Below are 21,430 nucleotides of genomic sequence, written 5' to 3'. Positions count from 1 at the left end.
CAATAACCATATATTTTAAGCTCATAATGTGTACCTTAATTCACAAATATGTAAGATAATACTACAGACATTCCTGTTATCGTACACTATAATGTCTGCCCTGACAGTAGATGCTGTATTCAGTCGTGTTGATGATGACCTGATGATGCTTTACTGTCCAGGGGGAGGCATTGTGATGAAGAAATATTTTCACCAGTGGCTGCCAATTTTTCCATATCTCTCCACTATATCTATATTTCAAATAAGACCATTTTGTTTATAGTCCCAGTGAGTGAAATAAAATATGGAAAACTTTTCTCAGAAGGACAAATGATAAGCATATTGCTCAAAATGTTGAACTATTAAATTTATGTGGGAGCTTTTTAAACATTTTATGGATTACCACATATCACATTTGATTGAACTGATAGGCAGATGATACCTAACTCAAGATGTGACATAGTGTTTTATACATGGGCTAAATATATAAAGATACATATACAGCCTTTGGTTTCCTAAATAAAGTTTACATATTTGGGATTCTATTTGTTTAATTTTTCTTAATACATTTTCAACATACATGAATATCACCATAACTATACCCGAACAATATGATACACAAATTTAACACTACAGTCCTGGAAACTCATTTCATTGGAAACTGATAAACATCAGTGCCTGATGAAGCAAAGTGTGACATTTGCACCAAAAAATGCAACAGGAAAATAGAAATGACTCATCCAGAAGAAAACTACATAAAGAACACAAACAAATTACTGCTAAATTTCAGTGCTGAAACAATAGTCAATTAATTGATTAGTCAACTGACAGACAGCTGAATAATAATAATAATAATAATAATAATACCAAATATGTACCAAACAAAAGATGCCTTTGTCTCAGTTTTAATAAATGAACTATCTTTGTGTTTTGGAATGTTGGTTGTAGAATAAGATTCAGAAGGCACCACCTTGGGCTCTACAAAATTATGAATGGCATTTTTGACTATTTTGTGGGATTTTATATGGGACTTAATAATACAAACTCCTACAGTAAATTTGAATGCATTACAGTTAACGGCTCTTTTCTTTGGGCAGATTACAAAAGCCTTGATAGCCACTTTCACAGGTCATTAACAGTCATTTAAAGAGATTTTCATTTCTTTTTCTGAAAAGGTTGAATAGCTGTTTAGATGATTAACCAATCCACAGAAAGGTTCTGATAGACGATTGGCTTTTAAATGTGACCACTGGGATTGGGTATTGGACTCCAAGTCATTTGAAGACTTCACCTAGCACACTGGGAAGCTGCAAAGGGCATTTTAAAATGATTTTTTGGAAACAACTATTTTCACCTTTGTACCAGCTAGTAACATTGATACAATCAGGCTCCTAATGATGATAATCTCATGATGACTCAGGGGCTGGCTATGAGCTTCTAATCATTGAGTTTTGAGGTGAGTGTGACAGAGGTGAGAGAGATAGTGTCCCCTATGCAGGACAGACTGACAGCGTCTGAGTGTCTTCCAGGGGTCAGAGTTCACTACTGTTTGTTTGTCAGAGGGACATGTTATTCTTTTGACATCCTTTTTCTTGTGTCTTAGTTTCCCTTTAATCAGGCAAACAATGAGCTGTCAATCAGCATTGTTTGGTTTACACATCCAAATGTCATTAGCAATGCTGTTGTGGGTTCAAACATCTGACCGACTTGGTCAACATAAAGATGAAAGATAAGCTTTCTGACCCACAGCACAACAAACATGACAGCTGCTCTACACCACTGTGTCTCTGCTTACAGCTAGGCTTTGTGCATTGGGTCTGGGTCTGGGGCTATTGCTGAGCACTGTGTTTCTCAAGGTCTGTGTGATAATGGATGTGTTGATGGGATGCTCTCTGATGGGAGGGGACTGTGTTTGGGTCTGGCTGGCATCCTGCCATCCACTCAACTTCTCACAGTTTTCTGGCATCATCAGCGATAATAGAAAATGTTATTGCGGGATGGAAACCTCTATATTACAGAGGCACTGAGTCTCAGTGTAAATTTCACAAGCCTGGGAAAAGTTGAGTAATGAACTCAGTGTAGCTTTCAGGTGTTGAAATGCTTTATAATTGACCCCTTTGCTACACCCCACCCGTTTGTAATGGTCCATCAAGCTGTCGGAGCAAGCATGAAGCCTACCCTGTAATAACTACATTCCCTGAAGAAATATTATCACATTTTTGGACAAACAAAAATGTGATTTCAGAGAGAGGCGGACATAGGGGTCTGCAATAAATGTTTGAAGGATACATCCAAGATGTCAAAGTCACTGAGCTGCAAAAACAGGTTCAAAAGATAAATATAGTTTGAAGCTAAAGCTTAATTTACAAATTATAGTGTTAAAGTGAACCACCACATTGCTAGGCGATCGAGACAGAAAACAATGAAAATAAAGGAAAACTTTGCCGATATTCAATCAGCTGTGTGTCATTGCATTGTGTGTATATGAAAGGTGTTTCACTTCCACCATGCCGTCAGCCACCGGACCACCGCTGGTGGTGGGGTGGCCAAGGGGAAGCCAAACAATGCTCATCTGCATACACTGTGATGACACAGAGCTGGTTTTATATTGGCAACGTTTCCCTGTTTCCCTTCACTGGTTCCTGTAGAGCAGGGTGGGTCTTTATCCACTGTTACAAACACAGCAGCAGTAGTAGTAGTAGGCTATACCTTCAGTAGCTAGCCACCAAGCTAAAGCTACACTTTTCAGGGTTTGATTTTGGTTTTGGAACAGGGAAGAAACATAGATCTCCTCCCAACCTCCTCAGGTAACAAGTATCATTAATACACGTTACATTTAGCTCGAAATCCACAAAACCAGCCTGAAAATGAAGAAAATCTGAAACAATTGCATAAGAGTCTATGAAGCACAGCGATGTAGTTGTGGGAGCCTTGTCGGAGCTGGCCGATGCTGCGCTGTGATTGGCCAGTCTGCATTGAGGGACGGGATTTAGCAAAGGGTCAATTACATCAAAGACCTTGAATGTTCAGACTAGGGCTGCACGGTATATGTGGTAGATGGTAGAAATGATATAAATTTGGCCCACGGTAGAGATTTGCACTCTACCGTCCTATCGTCGATGACGTCATCGCACCTGCCTCAGTGTGAAAATGGCTGCGAGCACAGAGACAGCGGAGCAAGAGGAGTTGGTTCACGTCCGAAATTTAGCGTAACACGTGCAACATGTGTTGCTGGAGAACTTGTGAGTGAGTGAGTTAATGTCTTATGAACAGCCCTGGACTTCTCAGACTCTTTTAGCGACTTACCGCTCAGAGGGAACTCATTCAGTGTCTCCTCTGGCAGCAGCACAGCGTCTCTCCCTCTCCTCTCTCGCCGTGCGCACACGGGAGTTGGGTTACGGCAAGAGAGTTTGTCATACACCTTTGGTAATGTAAACCTATGTGACGCTAGGGGCTCCACAAAAAACTCCATACTCCATCCCAGGGGACATTTTGCACCATAGAGTACTGGGTTTTAATTTTGAGTTTTGAGATCTGCATTCTGCACAATAAATGCTCTAAAAAATACATTATATCTTTGCTTTTGCTGTTGTTGTTTTTTTTTTTTTTTAATCAATTTAGCTTTGCTAAGGGACTATAAAACCCATTCAGAAACACTTCTATTATAACTTTTACACTTAAATTTATACCGTGATATATACCGTTACCGTGAAGGGATTCGATTTATACCGTGATATGAATTTTAGGTCATACCGCCCAGCCCTAGTTCAGACGCATAGAGTTAAGACCCAATTACATACGAAGCCACAGATCAGGAGTCAGCAGTTGTAGCTGTGATAGCTATAAATTATTCTGCCTCCATTAGACCACTGATTCTCTCAGGGCAAATTGCAGTACAGTGTTAAGTTTCTACAATGCTATATATACGAATGCTGCATCTAGCCTTCACTGGAAAAGAAACTAGAGACTTGTGAAGTTAAGCAAATTTTACATATACAGTGGTGGAAAAAAGTTTTCGGACACCCTTAAAATTTTACACAATCTCAAATATTATCACGAAATATTTGTGGAAAAATCTTTTTTGTGTTTCAAAAGGTGTGGCTGCATTTTTTGTTTATTGTTTACAAGAAAAACTAACAAAACTAAATTCTTGACAGTTTCAATATGTCAGTTCTCAACATTGTCGGGATCAAAGTCAACAAATAACAGAGAATGTGTTCAAAACTGAACAAAAAATAAATAAATCATCACATCATCAAATTAATATTTAGTAGTCCTGCCACTGGCACGTAGTAGAGCTCTAATCCTGGCTGCCATGTTCCCCACGAGCCTTTCACACTGTTGAGGGGTAATCTTGTCCCATTCTTCTTGAATTACTGCTTTTAATTCTTCTAAATTCTTTGATTTATGCTTTGAAACAGACCTTTTGATAATCCACCACAGATTTTCAATGGGGCTCATGTCCGGGGATTGAGCTGGCCACTCTAAGACCTGGATACTGTGCTCCTGCAGCCAAGTTCTACTGGCCTTGGATGTGTGGCAAGGGGCATTATCTTGTTGAAACATCCAGTTTTTACCTTGACGGAACAGTGCACGCACAGAAGGGAGCATGTGGGTTTCGAGAATGGTACGATACTTGGTAGAGTTCAATGTGCCATCACAGACAGTGAGATGACCAACACCAGCAGCACTCATGCATCCCCAAACCATGATACTGCCTCCACCATGCTTGACAGTAGGTACTGTACATGCTGGAGATAATGCTTCGCCTGGCCTTCTGCGTACCCTCACATTAGTAGGAGGAAGATAAAGCTGGAAACTGGACTCGTCTGACCACAAAATCTTCTTCCAATTCCTGGCTGTCCAGTTCTTGTGTGCCTGGGCCCAACAACGCCGGGCTAACCTCTGTCTCTCATTGATCAGGGGCTTCTTGATAGCCTTGTAGGACCTTAAGCCATGATCTAAAAGTCGGCCACGTACAGCGCGGGTGGAACACTGGACACCAGTTTGGTTTGACCACTGCTGCTGAAGCTCCTGTGATGTCATTCGCGGTTTTGCCTGCACATGCGGATCAGGATGCGGTCATTTCTTGCTGAAGAAACCCTTGGACGCCCAGATCTTGGTTTGTCTTCCAAGCTGTTGGTTCGTCTGTATTTCTGCAGAGTGTATCCAACTGCTGAAGGACTGCATCTGCACTTCCTGGCTATCTGGCGGCAGCTGTACCCTTCCTGGCTGAGAATCTTTATCTTCAGGCGTGTTTCCTGCGTTAGGTTCCTTGTTTTAGCCATTTTTTTTGTCTGAAGAACTTTCAAATGTGCTGGCTTTATGTAGACACGAAGCTTGGCAACAAAAATTGTGTCTTTTAATAAAAAGAACGACCTTCATCACTGGTACCAAAATGACCCAATACTCAAAATTTCTTATGTATTTTTATGGAACCAATCAATTTTAAGTTTTTAATGGCTTTTTTAGGATTTATTTAGTATTTTGGCTGTGACTGTACTAAAAGTAATTGCACTTGAAGACCTAAGAGTGATTCTTAATGCAATATTTCACAAATGCATGGGGTGTCCGAAAAATTTTTTCCACCACTGTATAGCCCTTTATCACAAATTCTGAGATTTGTGTAGAAATGCCTCCTTAAATCAATAGTATCCCTCCATATATTACATATATAGTTGAAAATCATAATTGGAACCACTGACATTTATGTGGGTACCATCTTGATACCCACCACCTTTAACAAACACTGTTGCAGACAAAGTATACCCCCTCATGCCAACAGCACTCCCAAATGACCTTGCCCCCTGCCCCCCCGATCAGATTGGGATCTGGGAAATTTGGAGGTCAGGTCAACGCCTTGACCTCTTTGTCACATTCCTCAGGCCATTCTTGGTCACTTTTTGCTGTGTGGCATGGTGCAGAGTCCTGCTTGGGAGGTCACTGCCGTTGCCATGAGGGGGTGTACTTGGTCTGCAATGGTGTTTGGGTGGGTGGAGCGGGTCAAGATGGCATCTACATAAATGCAAGGACCCAAGGTTTCCCAGCAGAACACTGCATTGTAACAATATGATTAATGTTTTCCACTTTAACTATCAGCGGTTTCAATGTTGTTGGTTTTCCATGCACTGCTGTAAAAGAGCTTCCGGGGAAACCATTGTGCTCTTGTGGATCTCTGCCAACACCGGCTGAATGAAATAATTGGCAAACTTATCTCAGGAAAGCAAATGATACTGGTTTGCTCACATGTACGTCCTCTGAGTAATCTCCATTCATTGCATATTGGGAACTAGTCATTTTGACAGGATGAGCTGGTTGAGGCCGGAGAATGAGTAGACAGACAGAGCACTGCAGCTATGTTGAAGGCGTGTGGCCAGGCCAGTCAGCCTACTCCTTCTTCACAATGGTTTCTTATTGTGGCACAGGGAAAACTGACTGCACACTGACAGGCAACCACACCAAGAAGATGAATACAGAAAGTAAAAATTAGAGCAGGTTTGATGGCTCTCCTGCTCTAACAGTGCCTGCCTCAGGAGCCCTCTGGGCTCGGAGGCCATGTGTAAATTATTCATTGAGGACTCTAACACCTTCGGGTGCTTAACAGGATTGAAATGATCAAAAAGAGTCTAGCACAGATTAGATCCTGGAGCTGATGGGCAGCTTGTGTGCAGAATGTGTGACCTTTCCAAAGGCTATTTATGAGACTCTCATTAACAAGTTTGTTTTGTCCTGCAGAAAAAAATGAAAGTGTCAGAGTATCAAGTGTCATAAATGAGGCATCTCTTTGTCCCTGGTTGCCCTGATTGTCACCATATTGATCGTTGTTGGTAAAACACCACCTGACAATCTGACAAATGTCCTCCAAAGACTGGTGCAGATTGTTAATGCACAAGATTTAAGTAAAATACAGGTAACTTACAGTCTCACGCACCTGTCCATTTTTAAATATCTAACTGCCAAAAAACGTTAGTTTTCTCTATTTGCGGGCAGCGGCTCTGCCCCAAAATACATTTTTCCACCAATAAAATGACTGCATCCTGTTTTGGGAACACTTAAGTGTTAGCCATAGTTTTCAAATGCTGCACGTCTGTAACCGACAAGTCTTGTGACATGAAAAACTGTAGCTTAAGCATCTAATGCAGTTTCACCACCTCACACGCTAGGGTTTAAAAAGGTTAACCACTAACCCAAACAAGGAAATGACAGGGTACTGGTCTGAGTGCTTGATGTGATTGGAAGTAAGAACATGCTCAATAGTCTGTCCTGTCTGTGGCATTTTTGTCTTAAAGTTGGATATTGCTATCTATGGTTTCTCTGTGCTAAAATTATTTTGAGCAAAGAAACTGAGAAAAAAAAAATCAGTGGGATGACAAACTACATTTTGGCTGTGGCAGGGAATTAAGTTGTCCCTATCAGCCAGCTTGGCAGGCAAACAGTCAATGTTGACATCCTATACTTGATGCTGGCTGGAAGAACACTCAAGGGAGGGGTGAAGCTTGAATTAGAGTCAAAATACAAAGCAATAATGACAAGACGGTGATAACACCAGGAATGTAATACTGCTGGAGGACTTACCCATGGTGGCAGCTCTGAAGTGGGCACACTTTGCTTCACTACTTTGTCCTCATGATCCAGGAATGCTAAGGCACGGTTTATCCTGTAGTCTTTATTGCCATGGTTTTTCCTCCAATAGAACAACATGGCGAGTCCAATCAGAACCCAACTAAAGCTGAACTCAAAGTACCCCAAGACATAGATCGGGAAGATAATGGCAAAAGTCTTGCCGAACTTAATCCACATTTCGGTGACATCTGTCAGAGTTGACTGTGGCTCTTCCTCCAGCTCTTCTGGGGACAGAGGTGGGCCTGTGGGGGAGCTCACCGGGCTGCTGGGCGCTGCGATGGGTCCATTCGCCCTGACACCTGGTCCCGCCGAACCCTCCATCCTGTTACTCATTTCCCCACTGGAAAGACAATTTTGACATTTAAGGCAAATGTTGGTATCTTGTCACACACAGAGACTTCAATTTGTATCTCAACAGGTCAAAGGTCAAACAATTATACCACGGACATGCTGTTGTTTACTCTCTGGAATACACATAAATCATGATAGAGAATCAACAAGCTAACTACTCAGTGTCATAAATGTAGCAATGAGATTCTGTGCCTTACAAAGTTATTTGGTTAGTGCTAACATTAACATTAATAATTTGATTTGTTAATTGTTTACTTAAAATGTTGGTTTATCAAATAAAGGATACTACAGATAACTGTGCAGTAAAAGGCCCATCCCAAATCTCCATGTTAAAGCAATTCCCCTTCAACAAGTAGTCAATAAAAAGTTAATAACATGTAAATGACAAAAACATTTGGTCAGCATTAGACCAAAAATGACTTCATTGTTTTATCTATTTACTAATACCAAATGTTTTCACAGGCCTGTACTGCATATTCATACAGGCTGAATTGTTATTCAGGTGTCTACCCTGTATGGAGAGGACGTCATACAAAACTCCTTTGCAAAAATGTCATCTTTTGGTTACCTTGACTCCTTATGAAACTGGCAACAGCCCGAACTTAAAAGGTTGGAATTTCCGATATAATTAGAAACTTTACAAAGTACTCTTCAATTCGGCGCACATTCAACACACCTACACACCATTTATTGCAGAATTTTAACTTTTAAAAGTGCTTCAACTGGTTGCCAGTGCAGTCTACTGTCACCAAAACACAACACCGCGGATGGCAACGTCAAGCGTGAAGTGGTTACAGGAGTAGAGGTTTCTACTGTAATACGTGTTGTTTGGTTTGGGTGTATGTATGCCGAATAGGGAAGTATCGACTATTAAATCCAAATTGTCATTAAGTGATTGGTTACGATGCGTAGAGTTTTACCGTTAGGCACAGCAAATCTTAATTGCCAGCTTTTTTGAACGGAGTCAGTCGTGACGTTCTCTCCACAAAGTGACACGTATTGGGGCTACGACTTCACCACCAGCATTGCGTACACCAAACACCAGCGAAAAAACTACTTCTTCCTCTTTGCTCACCGCTGACAACGCAACACACTCACCAGTATCCGCCTGCGACATTCGCTCTTCCCTGAAAAAGAAGCTAAAATTCACTCCACCAGCCCGGTTCACAGCATGCCGACCAGCTTAACTCAGATAACCCTGTCTTCCCCGTCAGTACATCTTGCTGTGAGGGCGGCCAGTCCCTCTCAGCCTGCCTGCAGGAAACTGTCATCGCGGGAAAGAGGTCAGGGAGGGAGGGAGTTTCAAAACACTAACACAGCAGCAACCCCCGGCGCCATCTGGTGGCGGGTAAAAAAAAGGCACCTTCAATGCTCAACAATCTGAAAATATGTTTTGAGCAATATTTAGAGCAGGAACTCAACTTGCTTTGCCCGGGGGCCAGTATTGGAAAATGCTGTTTGCTGTCATCTTTGCCAAGAGGCAAATCTAGTTGCAGCAGCCCTGCACAGGTCAGGTGCACCCAGGGGCGTTTCTAGGAGTTTAGGACATTTGAGGCTAAGCCCGGAGCTCTGTCAGGGTTCAGGCTCTATTTAGATGGTTTTTTTAATGCACTCTGGCACCTTATTTACATTTTAAGTACAAAAAAATAATCTTAGTGTGAATCAATTTATTTTAATTGTAAATTACAAAATAATAGAAGTCCACCCAGCACACTATTGCAGGCCACATTTGGCCCATGGGCTGCAAGTTGAGCATCACTGCTTTAGAGTTTTAATGGCCCTCCTGTCCAGGTTTGGCAAGACCAAATGCAATATGTTTTATATAGACCTGGTCCACTGTGGTCAGGTCAAAAGCCATTAAATCAAGCTTTTTTGTTTAAAGGTCAGGTGTGGAAAAGTGATTTTTAACAGTAATGTCATGTTTTTCGCGTTGTGTTACTTGTGGGAGTTTGAACACTGGAATACTTTGTGTTGACTTGCTTCATATGCACGAATAAGTCGCCTCACTCCAACGTGAAATCACTGAATCAATGAATGAATATCATCCGGTATATCGTCAGCGTTGCATATCCCTGGAAGATCTCAATGCTGATTGACTATCGTGGCGCAAATCGGTTACTGAAGTTCAGATTTTTCAAGGAGGACGATACAAAATCGTGCCACTCCATCATTCCTCATCATCCACATTGTGTTCATTGTGCCGCCTGGCGAGAATTCACATCTAATTGTGACTGTACGTTGACTTCAGATGTAATACACTCAGGCAAGTTGTTTTATTCACGCCCAGTGTGAACACAACATAAAAGTCTCAATGTTAAGCAAGACCAGGTTTGACAGTTATTTAGTTTGTTTTCTTTAAACCTGGTCAAATGTGGTCTGGGTGAACAAATAGAATAAAGTACACACAAATGTGAAAATGGGGGTTGTAAATTGCACTTGAAGGATTTAATTGTGATCTATGGTTATTTACTTAATTGTTTTATTATATTTTCTGTAGCCGAGTGGCCTACATTTGATTTCTCTGCCTACTGGTATGAAAGCCTTTTTTGTACTTCTAAGAATGAAATTGTGGTAGGCATTGTATTGTTCTAATTCAAATTTAAATATATCAAGTCTTAAGATACACTACATGAATTAGCCTGTGAGATACTAATCATGTATGATAGAGTTTAAATATATTGCAAACATAATTGTACTTTTTTTGTCCATTTTTATGTTTGTTTTTTCTCCCTAAACACAACTTTAATACGGTAGATAAGATGCCAAAATGCATCATACTGTCTTGTGCGATTGGTTGACTCCAATCTTCTCCAATTTGGCCTATCCCTTCCAAATGCCATCAGGGCTACAAGCCTTTGACCTCTGACTGTTTCATCCTATTTGCTGTCTGTAATGTTGGAGCTTAATCTGCTGTTGACCTCATTGTAATTTAAAACGCATAGGCTTAGTAAGACAGCCAGGTGTTTAAAGAGATATAAATGATTCTCTATAATCCAAAGAGAACATCATGATGTTGATTCTAAGTTAGTTAAGAGTAGGATTTAGGGTTGATACAGAGTTGGACAGCAGAGTTTGCACAGAGAGCGTTTCCCCACTAGGTGTCATGGTAGCTTTTGTAAACTGAATTTAAATCCACCTCATAGACAGTGAATTTTTCTCACCATGCAGCAACAGCTGATATAAGTGAACTCATGAAACAAAACTATTTCAGATCTGAAATTTACAATATACAACAATCCTGTGTCCTTTTTCTGGGAGGTGCATCAATTTAAAACACATTTTTGAAATTGAAATAAGCACTTTAATTTTGACAAAAGAGAAAACATCACATTTTTAATTTGTTCACGCAGGGACCCACTATGTATCCTTTCTCTTGACAGCTCATTTTGCCTTATGCTCCTCAGAAACCTGGCATGAATGTCCACGCAAGTGGGAGATAAGATACACGGGGAAGAAAGAGGACAAAATTAAAACACATGAAGGATAAACTTTAGTAAATTAATAGAGGGTTTGGGTTCAAGAAAACTTGTTTGTCTGCCATCTTTTTCCTTACATGTCATATCTTTAGCTGTGCATTTACTCACCCGCTGTTTGCTATTCAAGAAACTCCTGAAGGTTAAGTAGATTATCTTGGTGTCATCCTCGTCACATTGTGTGACCCCTGTGAGTACTCTGATGATTGGATGCATTACAGAGAGGCCATTTAACTTTGGGTCAAGAGATTCCCAGGAGGCGAAAGTAATAGGTAATTAAGATGAGCACATTTCTGACCAAACTAAATATAGATAAAAGTAATGATCGCAAAATAATGGTAAAGGACAAAAGCACTCTTTAACATTGCTATGTTTATTATTCTCATATCGTTTTCTCCCCTCTATGAAACATGCAGGACAGTGACAGTGAGAAGGATGAGGAGGAAGATGAGGAGGGTGGGAGAACAGCAATTTTCAAAGCCATGGCAGCGAGACAATAAACATCCTGCGTCTCCAGACTGTTCAGGTAGGAGAAAAGAACTGAGGTGGAAAAGGATGGGTTTTTGTTTAAAATCAAACCCAAAGACACTTAAAATTTGCTAACAGACACATTTTACAATTGTGAAAATATTATTTTGAGGTCAGATTGCACTTACAATGCTTCATTTATATGTTAATTTTGTAGGGGGAATGCCCCCTGGAGCCTCCTGCAGGGTTGGAGTTTGTTAACTGTGATTTTTTTCATCCCACTTGAATGTGCAGGAATGACTTGAAGTTTCCACAAAAAAAAAAAAATATATATATATATATATATAGAATAATAATCATAAAGAAGCTTCTGCAAAAGGTGTTAAAAGTTCCTCTGTGTTGAAAATTCAATAACTATGCAAATATATTGAGCCAAGTTATTTCCATTCTCAGTGTACATGCATGAGCTGGGGTTTCAAGTTTCCACATCATGCTTGTGTGATTTGCACCAGACCGTGGTTAGCCTTGTGCATTCACATGTTAAAGGAGCTCTATGTGGAATTCAGAAGGTTCTCATCATGGAAGTGGCTGAGCCCAAGGCTAACAACTAACGGTGCTAACTCCATAAACAGTGTGAAGCAACAGCAACTGACAGAGCTAATGGTGTTAATCTAAGGTGAGCTGGATGCTGGATGCTACGCTTTCCTGAGAGCAACGTCCCCATGGAGCCCTGTCTCACTCCAAAGTCGTAGAAATCTGGTGCTTGGGCAGTGACTTGCGCAGTCAGAAACCAACAGAAAAAGGCAGAAAAGTGAAGGTGGATGGGTCCAACAAACCAAACGTTCACCATAAGATTCTAAAGCCAAACCCTGCTCCCTGTTTTTATTGCCTAAACCCAACCAGTTGTGTTTGTTGTTGACGGAAAACAAACACCAATACGCAGTGTTGTACCGACATAATACATTTATTTTGAAAGAGCCTGTTCAATTTTATGTGTAAACTTAAGTATATTTTGAAAGAAGACAATGCATGTTACAGGCAGAACTTGACAGTGTCCCAGAACGTCAACAACTAATGCACCCAGGATACCTTGTGCGCCGTATGTGGACGTGGAAAGTCCATGACCAAACGTCAATATGTGACAAGGTCGGAGCGTGAATGTGTTGCCCCATGGCGATAATTGCCTAATGAGCACAGTGCAAAGAGGCAATGATGAGCAAGCCAGTTGGACACATGTGCGCTAACCTGCACACATGGACGGAGCAGCTTCCCACAACAAACCACAGAGAAGCATGGATTCCAGCACACACACACACACACACACACACACACACACACACACACACAAAGCTCAGGGTGCCATTACTCCATTATGTCTTTACACTGCAAATAATGGTTTTCTACAATATTAATGTTCTGAATGTCTCCTACAAAACTTTTCAACACAGATCTCAGGGAAGCACAGAGAAACCTTCCCCATTCAGCAGAGGCTGTTAGAGCAGCTTTTCTGTGACAAACTCTTCACATACATAATTTGTACGGTCAACCGCAAAGGCAACAAACCTCAATAAAACCCTTTTTTCCTCCTGAAGAGTTCCATCACTCACATCATGGACCCAACAATGCAGAAAGAGTGAGCAGTCATTATGGTTGTTCCGGTCCCTGTAGGTGTTACTCATGGGGTAATATACTTAGTCTTGATTTAAGGTGATCATGTCTAAAATATAATTCCTGTAATGAGGTACATTGTGGGATTTCACCCTTTATTCTTTGTGAAGCTACATCTCACATGTTTCACAGGTGTGAAATGTGACTCAGCTTGAGTGCTTTAATTTAGAGTAGTGCTTTTTCATTCAAATTTTTTTTTTCTAGGCAGGTATTAATCATCACAGGAATCTGTCACATCGGAGCAGTTTTCCATTTACCTCATCTGCATTAGATGAGTTGCTGCTGTCAGTCAGTCACAGCCTCTTACTGTGACTGACTGTACACAGTTCTTTCTAATGGTGCATAATACTATTAGAAAGAACATTATTTGTACTAAAGGTAAATGATAATCAGAATCATTCACTAAGCGTAGTGCTTGTGAACAAAACAAAATATTAAGTATACCAAAGCAATCCTTCCATGAGTTTGTACATGACATGACAGGCGTGGTAAGCACTCTATCAGCTTGTCTGTACTGATTTTCTACCAATATAGTTTAAATGTGAAAGTATGAAAGCCTTAAAAAAGTTTTTAGAACGTATTAGCGTAGTTACTGGATAAAAAACAGAACAAAAAAAAACACAGACACAGAAGAAGAAAAAAGCATTTGCTGCTCTGAAGGAACAAAATTGCGATGTAACAGTCTACGAAAATGTTGAACTTTTTGCACAGGCTGATAATGTCGTTATTAATTTAAACTATTTGAAATGGTTAGCAGGAGCTGAATATCCTTGATTTAATTAAATCAAAGAGGAGACTTTCATCCGGTTTAATTAAATGTAATAAATTAGAATGATAAACATGGACAGATTTTTAATGACACAAACATGCCCTTAATTATAAAAAGGAAACTCACGCCTTCCATCTGCAATCTACAGCATCTGCATACATGATACTGCCGTGTGAACCTTGGAGCAGCTTAAGAGGGAGGACCAGCTTTATTTACAGCTGTGTGTACACTTCGGCAGTAGCAGGTGGCAGCGCTTTGTTTTCAGCCCTCTCTTCACACCTACATGCTACTGCTTTTAAATGTTACACCACTGTCTGTTTCCAGATAACAACCTTCTGTGCTGCTGCTAATAATGAGAAAATGATGTGCTTTCAGAACCAGATTACACAGTCAAAACCCCAGTAAACCCACACACTGAGCTATTATATAAAGGCTGTGTATTAGGGCCTTTATTATGAATGCAGCATGGTCATACAAGTGTACATCACTCTATGTGTAGACCGTGTAAATCTTATTTATTGACTTAAATTCCTCTTCTACCCATAGGACCTGAAACATACTCAAAAATGTTTGGAGCTTGTGTATAGCCTGTGCCCTATTCCTATTCTGTGGGGGTTAAAAATATTTCTATATACGAGAATTGAAGCAGAACAATGGTGTGAGATATTTTCTGGATGTACACAAATATGCATCAAAGCTGGTATGGGAACCATGTGAGAAGTGCTGGAAGTGTAGCTCAGTTATAGAAATGGTCACTTGATATGGGAGAGAGCAGGCTGACAAGAAAGATATTTATTAGGGATAAACAAAATCATTGGCTCTTGGTTAAGCGATGTGTGCACCAACATTCGTCTGCTCAGAAAATCCGTTTGACGTATGTGTACCTTTAGGATGATAATGTGCTGCTGAGAATTATATTGTATATAAGTAATCTACACAGTGACTATCTTGAAAAGCAGATTTGTTTAATGTCCTGTCTGAATGCAGCCCAGACGCCAGAATGTTGCTGTTGTATGTTTCTGCAAACCACAGATAAGTTACAATTGTCTGTTTCATACATATAACAAAGTTCAGATTACACATGAGCTGAGTTTCTCATCAGAGGGAGAGGATGGTGGAGGGTGCAACACCTAGGGGAGATGGCTGCCAAGCAGAAGACAGCAGTAGACAGCTATTCAGGGTCAGGACATATCGAGCCGTGTTTGTAGCAATTGAACTGGGTATTTCAAGCCAGAACATGTTGTTTTCCGAACCCTGACCAGGTGGTTTTTGTGCATAAACCTGACCGCATTAACCATAGCATCGTCAGAACATAAAACAGAAATTTAAAGTTATGAAAAATACAAATGTAACATATCTGTGGTTTTACTGTGGAAACATCTACTTTGGTGATGATATGGAAGAAAACTCAGAAACTAAGGAAGTGGGGTGAGGTGGGGGAGAAAAATTGATACAGCATAGTATCAGGATATTTTGCAGGGCAAATTTTTTTTTTTTGATACACAGACACCAAGAATCATTTTTTTTATATATATAAATTATTAATATAGCAAATACAAATTAAACTTTTGGTAGCCTACTTGAATAATAAAATCCATTGCTTTCTCAACTCAATTCAATTCAATTCAATTAATTTCATTTCATTTCAATTTAATTCAATTCAGTTCAGTTCAGTTCAGTTCAGTTCAGTTCAGTTCAGTTCAATTCAGTTCAATTCATCCATCTATCCATTTTCTAACCGTTTATCCTCTTGAGGGTCCCGGGGGGCTGAAGCCTATCCCAGCTGACATTGGGCGAGAGGCAGGGTACACCCTGGACAGTCCGCCAGACTATCGCAGGGCTCAGTTCAGTTCAATTCAATTCAATTCAATTCAATTCAATTCATTTAAATTCAATTCAGTTCAATTCAATTCAATTCAATTCAATTCAATTCAATCCAATTCAATTTAATTCAGTTCAACTGTAATTCTCTATACACAGCAGCATACAATACAAGGAAATGTGTTACTCACAAATCCAGATGCAGTACAGAACATATACTGTAGCAAACAAGACATTCAACATGGACATGACAACATTAAAGAACAATGAAGCTTATTGTGAATACTCAGTCCACTGGATACATTTTGCTACTATAAAAATAACTGAAGTGAGTTGAACAGACTGAAACTTCATCTTATTGGATAAAACAGATGCTGACAAAGGTTTTCTTCAGGGACATAATGTGCGTTGAAAAAAAGTAATAAATCACAATATGTTTTACCACAATACTCCGTATGCTGCAAAAACATTAAAAATTGCAATAATATCATATCGTGCCCCATAAACCACTTGATTCTCTTATTGACACAATTCTTGCCTTCCCTGTAGCCCGTGGATTCATTTCAGCTGCGGTGAAGTTAATAATGTCATTACAATCATCTCCCCTGACATCTAGAACTACTGTACTCAGGGAAAAAGAATTTGGTACTTCCTTCTCAACTGAGTGGTGGCAGAGGGTCCTTAACAGGGTCAATTCTACTGCATCCTGCGCTAGCCTGACACTGATCCAGTTTAAGGTCTTACATAGGACACACCTATCCAAAGTCAAACTTCATAAACTGTTTAACACAGGTGACGTGTGTGACAGATGCTGTTTATCTTCTGCCAATCACACACATATGTTTTCTCCTGTCCAAAGCTGAGTTCAGTCTGGTCCTCTTTTTATGATGATACACTTTCAAAAGCCCTCAATACAGCTGTGGTCCCGAGCCCCTTGACCTCTATTTCCAGTGTTCCTGAAGAATTTACTTGTTTTACCTCAAAGGGGAGCAATATCATTGCTTTTGCTTTTGCGGTCGCCCGCAGGCGACGGATCAGAAGCCTCCATCTCCTAATTCTTGGCTGAAAGACTTAGGCCTCATTTACACCGCAAGCGATGCATTCGCGTAGCGCTTGCGAGCGGTCACTATTTACTTGCATTTTCATTTCGGCGAGCATGTTAACAGGTTAGAGCATTCACACCGCATCCGTTTTACGCGCTGCTGGAGTTGCAGTACTTTCATGAACAAGCTCTAAAATAGAAGAGACGCCGTTTTTTTGCGCGAGTCGCGAGCGAATGGTCGCTGTGTTCAACAAAAAATCGACATCTACCGTAGACATCTCCCCCTTGACCTAACGAGACCTAACAGCCACAACCTGTCCAACCCGGGCTTTGGGTCCAAACTCACTTCTACTTCTTTGGGGTTTATTGGAGATTTGCAAACACGGTGCAATTAAATATAGTAAAAACTTGGGATCCCATTCTGTCTTATGTCAATCTTATCTCTTCTCTGAAAGATTAACACAATACAGTAAGTTATTTCATGGAATAAATGTTATGAATTTTATAGGTTAGGGTATGCAACCGGCCATGTAGCCCTGTGCACAATACACTCAAAATTCCAGAACTTCTTTGAATTCCTCCCATATGTATGTTTGGTTTATGTGTTTGTGGTTTTGATGTTGTGTTTTGTTGTGTTGTTGTGTTGTGTTTTGTTGGCATTGAAAGTATATTCTTGAGCTTGTTTACACCAGGTACTAACATACATCTTGGATAATGGGATCACAAGTGGACAGCTCTATGTCTGTCTGTTCACACTAGGCATTAGAAAGTGTCTTCACACGTGTCTCAAGTGACCACTTGTGAACAGATCGTACTTCCCTGCTGTGTATGCAAATTAAAACGTTGTTTATTTCCATTTGCAAACACTGAATGTGTTGTAGTGAATGGAGCTTGTGGCGTGATCATTTTGTTTCTGAAATAAAATCAAACCTCCAGTCTCAAGATTGTTGATTACATTAACACCACAATAGTTAATCAGTGCTATATGAAATCGATACAGACGACATTTTTTCCAAAGAGTGCCTCTGCTGGAATAATAATAACTTAACAAAGTTGAGATAAAAGGTTAATCAAATGATACTTGTTTTTATTACATAGTGGCGCTGTTATGTTTCTATATCAGATAAAATCCGTTTTAATCAAATCATTTATGTAATTAAAAAACAAGTAAAACTTTTTAGACCTTATCACCTAAATTAAACTTTCATTAACTGATAGAATTTCATTTCTTCCACCACACTTTAGTCCCAGGTGTTCTTCCTGCAGAGACGATAACTTAATGGCTACGTGACATGAAAAACAAATCATATGCAACATGAAATAAATAAATGAGAGAGGATTAAAAGACTAGATGATGCTTTCTTTTCCTCATCTGGATCAGGATGGGTACACTTTGTTCAGGAGCATTTCTAACACAGGCACTGCTTAAGTTGGGGTTTATACACAAGCCATAAAGCACTTGAAGCAGTTGGACAGAGAGCGACTGCTTTACGTTTACTGTCTGCACATTTTAATGTAGTGTTGATACTGTAGCCCACAGCAGGGCAGCTGATGGTCTCTGGCTTTGTGTAAATATGTGTCACTTTATCCTCGTCCTGCTTTCACAAGTTCACTGTAACCAAGACAGAAGCCATGTACACATCTGAGAGCATTAATAATGGAGAGAGGGAGGTAGACATTTCTGTTCGGCTATTCCCCACTGAATCAAGGAGTTTCATCTCTGTGCCTGAAGAGACATTTTGCTGTTAACTTAAAAAATATTCCATCAGGCAGTTCACTGACCTTTAGTGATAGTCAAAGAAGCACTTTCTATAACCTCAAACTGTAGTTGAAAAGAAACCTCACCTCTGTAAGTCTGAAAGACTGAAAGACACAAGTTTGTGGTTATGCACCGAACCCCTTTTAGCGACGAGGCAACATTCTCGTTCCCCGGGGAGAGCTCCAACACAGTGGTGTTCCTACCAGGGGTTATTAGCCCTGGACAACACACAACTCCTAGGATCACATGACATGCAAACCTGCCACCAAACCACTTGTTTTAACTTTTCCACCTCAGTCAAGTGTAAAACCTTTTTTGCAGTATTTGTTGAGGTTTTCTACAATTGAAGATTAGCTACAATCAAATCCGACTTTACTTCCACTCATTACCACATCAATGTTCCAGTCCCAGTGGTAGCTATGTTCCCCTGCTGCTGTGGATGCTACACGTGTATTGTGTTACTACATCTAAGGGCACATAAACACATGAGTGTATGCAGCTGAGTGACCAACACCTTCTGAGGTGATGTTCTTGCTAAAGGTGTGCAGTGCTGGATGTGGCGCACAGAACACTAGCTTAAATGCTGGCTAACTTGCCAATAAATACCAAGAAAAATGATGTCATTGGTTCATATTTGATTTTGTTACATTTCATTCTCTGTCTCTCGACTCACTGCAAGTCAGGCAGCCTCTCTTATATGGGTCGGTTTGTATTTTTCACTGCCTTTTTCATACAATATCGGCTGGTCAGACACAGCCAATGACCATCAAGCAGGGTCATCCACAAACTGTTCTGTTGATTCAAGCTGTAACTCTCCAAAGTTGAACTTCATGCAAAGTGAAGATGTGAATTTGCTTGAATGGAAAGCAAATATTCACCAATGTTAATTTCGCGCCTGTGTGACTGTGTCCAAATGCTTGTTTGTTCCCTGTGCCCCAGGAATCCTGTTTGCCTGCCTGTCTGTGTGCTATCCAACTCCCTCTGTCTGCCTCCTGCTGCTCTGCTGCCCTTCACTAATATTGGTTATCTCCTGCTTCAGTAATTCCTGCAATAAACCTGTTAAACTTAACTGTGTCCCGGCCTGTGTTCTGCATTTGGGTCCATTTGCAACAACTGTTTACAGAAACATGTAACACGGGGCTTCTGTTTAGCTTTGATGGTCTGGACAGAAAGAAATGTGGTGGGGATGAATAGAGGCCTGGATTGCAGCCAAGTGTAGTTCAGTGGTAATTAAAGAACTGGAAAAACTGTTAAGCAAGCCTTGAACATAATGGGCCAATCAACTGCAAAAATTAACATGAAGAAATTATGTTTTTTATAAGAGAACTGGACAAGCAGTGATATAAAAAATGAACAAGAAAGGTTAGTGGGCTGCACTACTTCTTCAGGAGAATGGTTGGACATACAAAGCATGGACATTCATATAAATCACTGATTAAATAATGTCACCTCCACGTCGTTGCTGTTCTGGAGCTTTCAGCAATATACATATTCCTCAGCCACAGATGGAGTTTTTGCCCAGATGAGGAGGAGATTGGATATATTCAAACTTCCAGTTTTTCTGAGCACTTAAAGGACTTCTCGTCTGTGGAGACTTCATTGATTTTGATATATGATATGAGCAAAAGCATCAGAACAGCAAGAATGCGAAGGTACCCTAAACCTGCAATAACGTTTTTTTTGGCCACTTGGGGGCAGCAAAAATGAGTTGTGAACATACTCATTTTCGTATTATGTCAAACAAAGATTTGCTTATTTGAACATCAAGCAGTTATGGATCAACATTTGGAGTCATATTTGTGTCCGGCTGATGAATGTGAGTCCAATAAACTCTCTTTTAGCTCTGTTTTTGGTCTCTACCAGCTCCCTTAAAAACAAATCAGTCTCTTAAGCCGCTACATTCTCCACTGTGATCACCGGCTAGTCTTCAACTGTGTCTTTTTGCTCTTTGCTGCTATTCAGGTAGTGTTAAGTGGCTTTTTACAGCTTTTTCTCTTAAAACTCATTATAAAGCTCTGTAAAGCTGAGCGGTGCTACAGATTCAGATGATTATAATCTGAAGGTTTAACACTACTTGTGAGCTCTTTCACATTGTCATTAGCCTCATTGTTTTTAATTTTGAATTAAGGTGAGATTATTTTGTTTGGTGCTGTTTCAAGACTGCACTTGGAATTTCCATCTCCTGAAGCCAGGGGTCAAAACTAAAATGAAAATGGAAATTAAACTTCAACAATTACCCAGTACAACTCTGAGTTCATAAAGTTTGACAGATGATCACCCCACAGTGATGTACGAAAGGACACAGTTCAAAATGACAATGTCTGCATCAAAAAAATAAATAAAAACGGGGCGTCGGTGGGTTAGTGGTAGAGCAGGCGCCCCTCATACAAGGTTGTTGCCGCAGTAGCCCAGGCTTGAATCCAGCATGTGGCCCATTGCTGCATGTCATCCCCCCCCCCCCCCCCCCTCTCTCTCCC

The 21,430-nt window shown here is 40.4% G+C and overlaps 1 protein-coding gene across 2 annotated transcripts in view; it reads right to left on the bottom strand.

Moving 5' to 3' along the window:
- Positions 1–9,204, bottom strand: part of esyt2a (extended synaptotagmin-like protein 2a) — a 68,836-nt gene extending 59,632 nt beyond the window's left edge. For both annotated transcript variants that reach the window (XM_049598236.1, XM_049598237.1), the window contains exons 1-2: positions 9,052–9,204; positions 7,555–7,942 (exon numbers count right to left, since the gene is read on the bottom strand). In XM_049598236.1, coding sequence (XP_049454193.1) covers positions 7,555–7,935 — 381 coding nt within the window. In that variant the 5' untranslated portion in view covers positions 7,936–7,942; positions 9,052–9,204. The remainder of the gene's footprint in view (positions 1–7,554; positions 7,943–9,051) is intronic.
- Between the last annotated feature and the right edge of the window lie 12,226 nt (positions 9,205–21,430).

The sequence above is a fragment of the Epinephelus fuscoguttatus genome, linkage group LG15, assembly GCF_011397635.1.
Source record: "Epinephelus fuscoguttatus linkage group LG15, E.fuscoguttatus.final_Chr_v1".
Lineage (NCBI taxonomy): Eukaryota > Metazoa > Chordata > Actinopteri > Perciformes > Serranidae > Epinephelus > Epinephelus fuscoguttatus.
The sequence above is the reverse complement of the archived record's forward strand: the minus strand, read 5'-3'. Positions and strand labels throughout refer to the sequence as shown.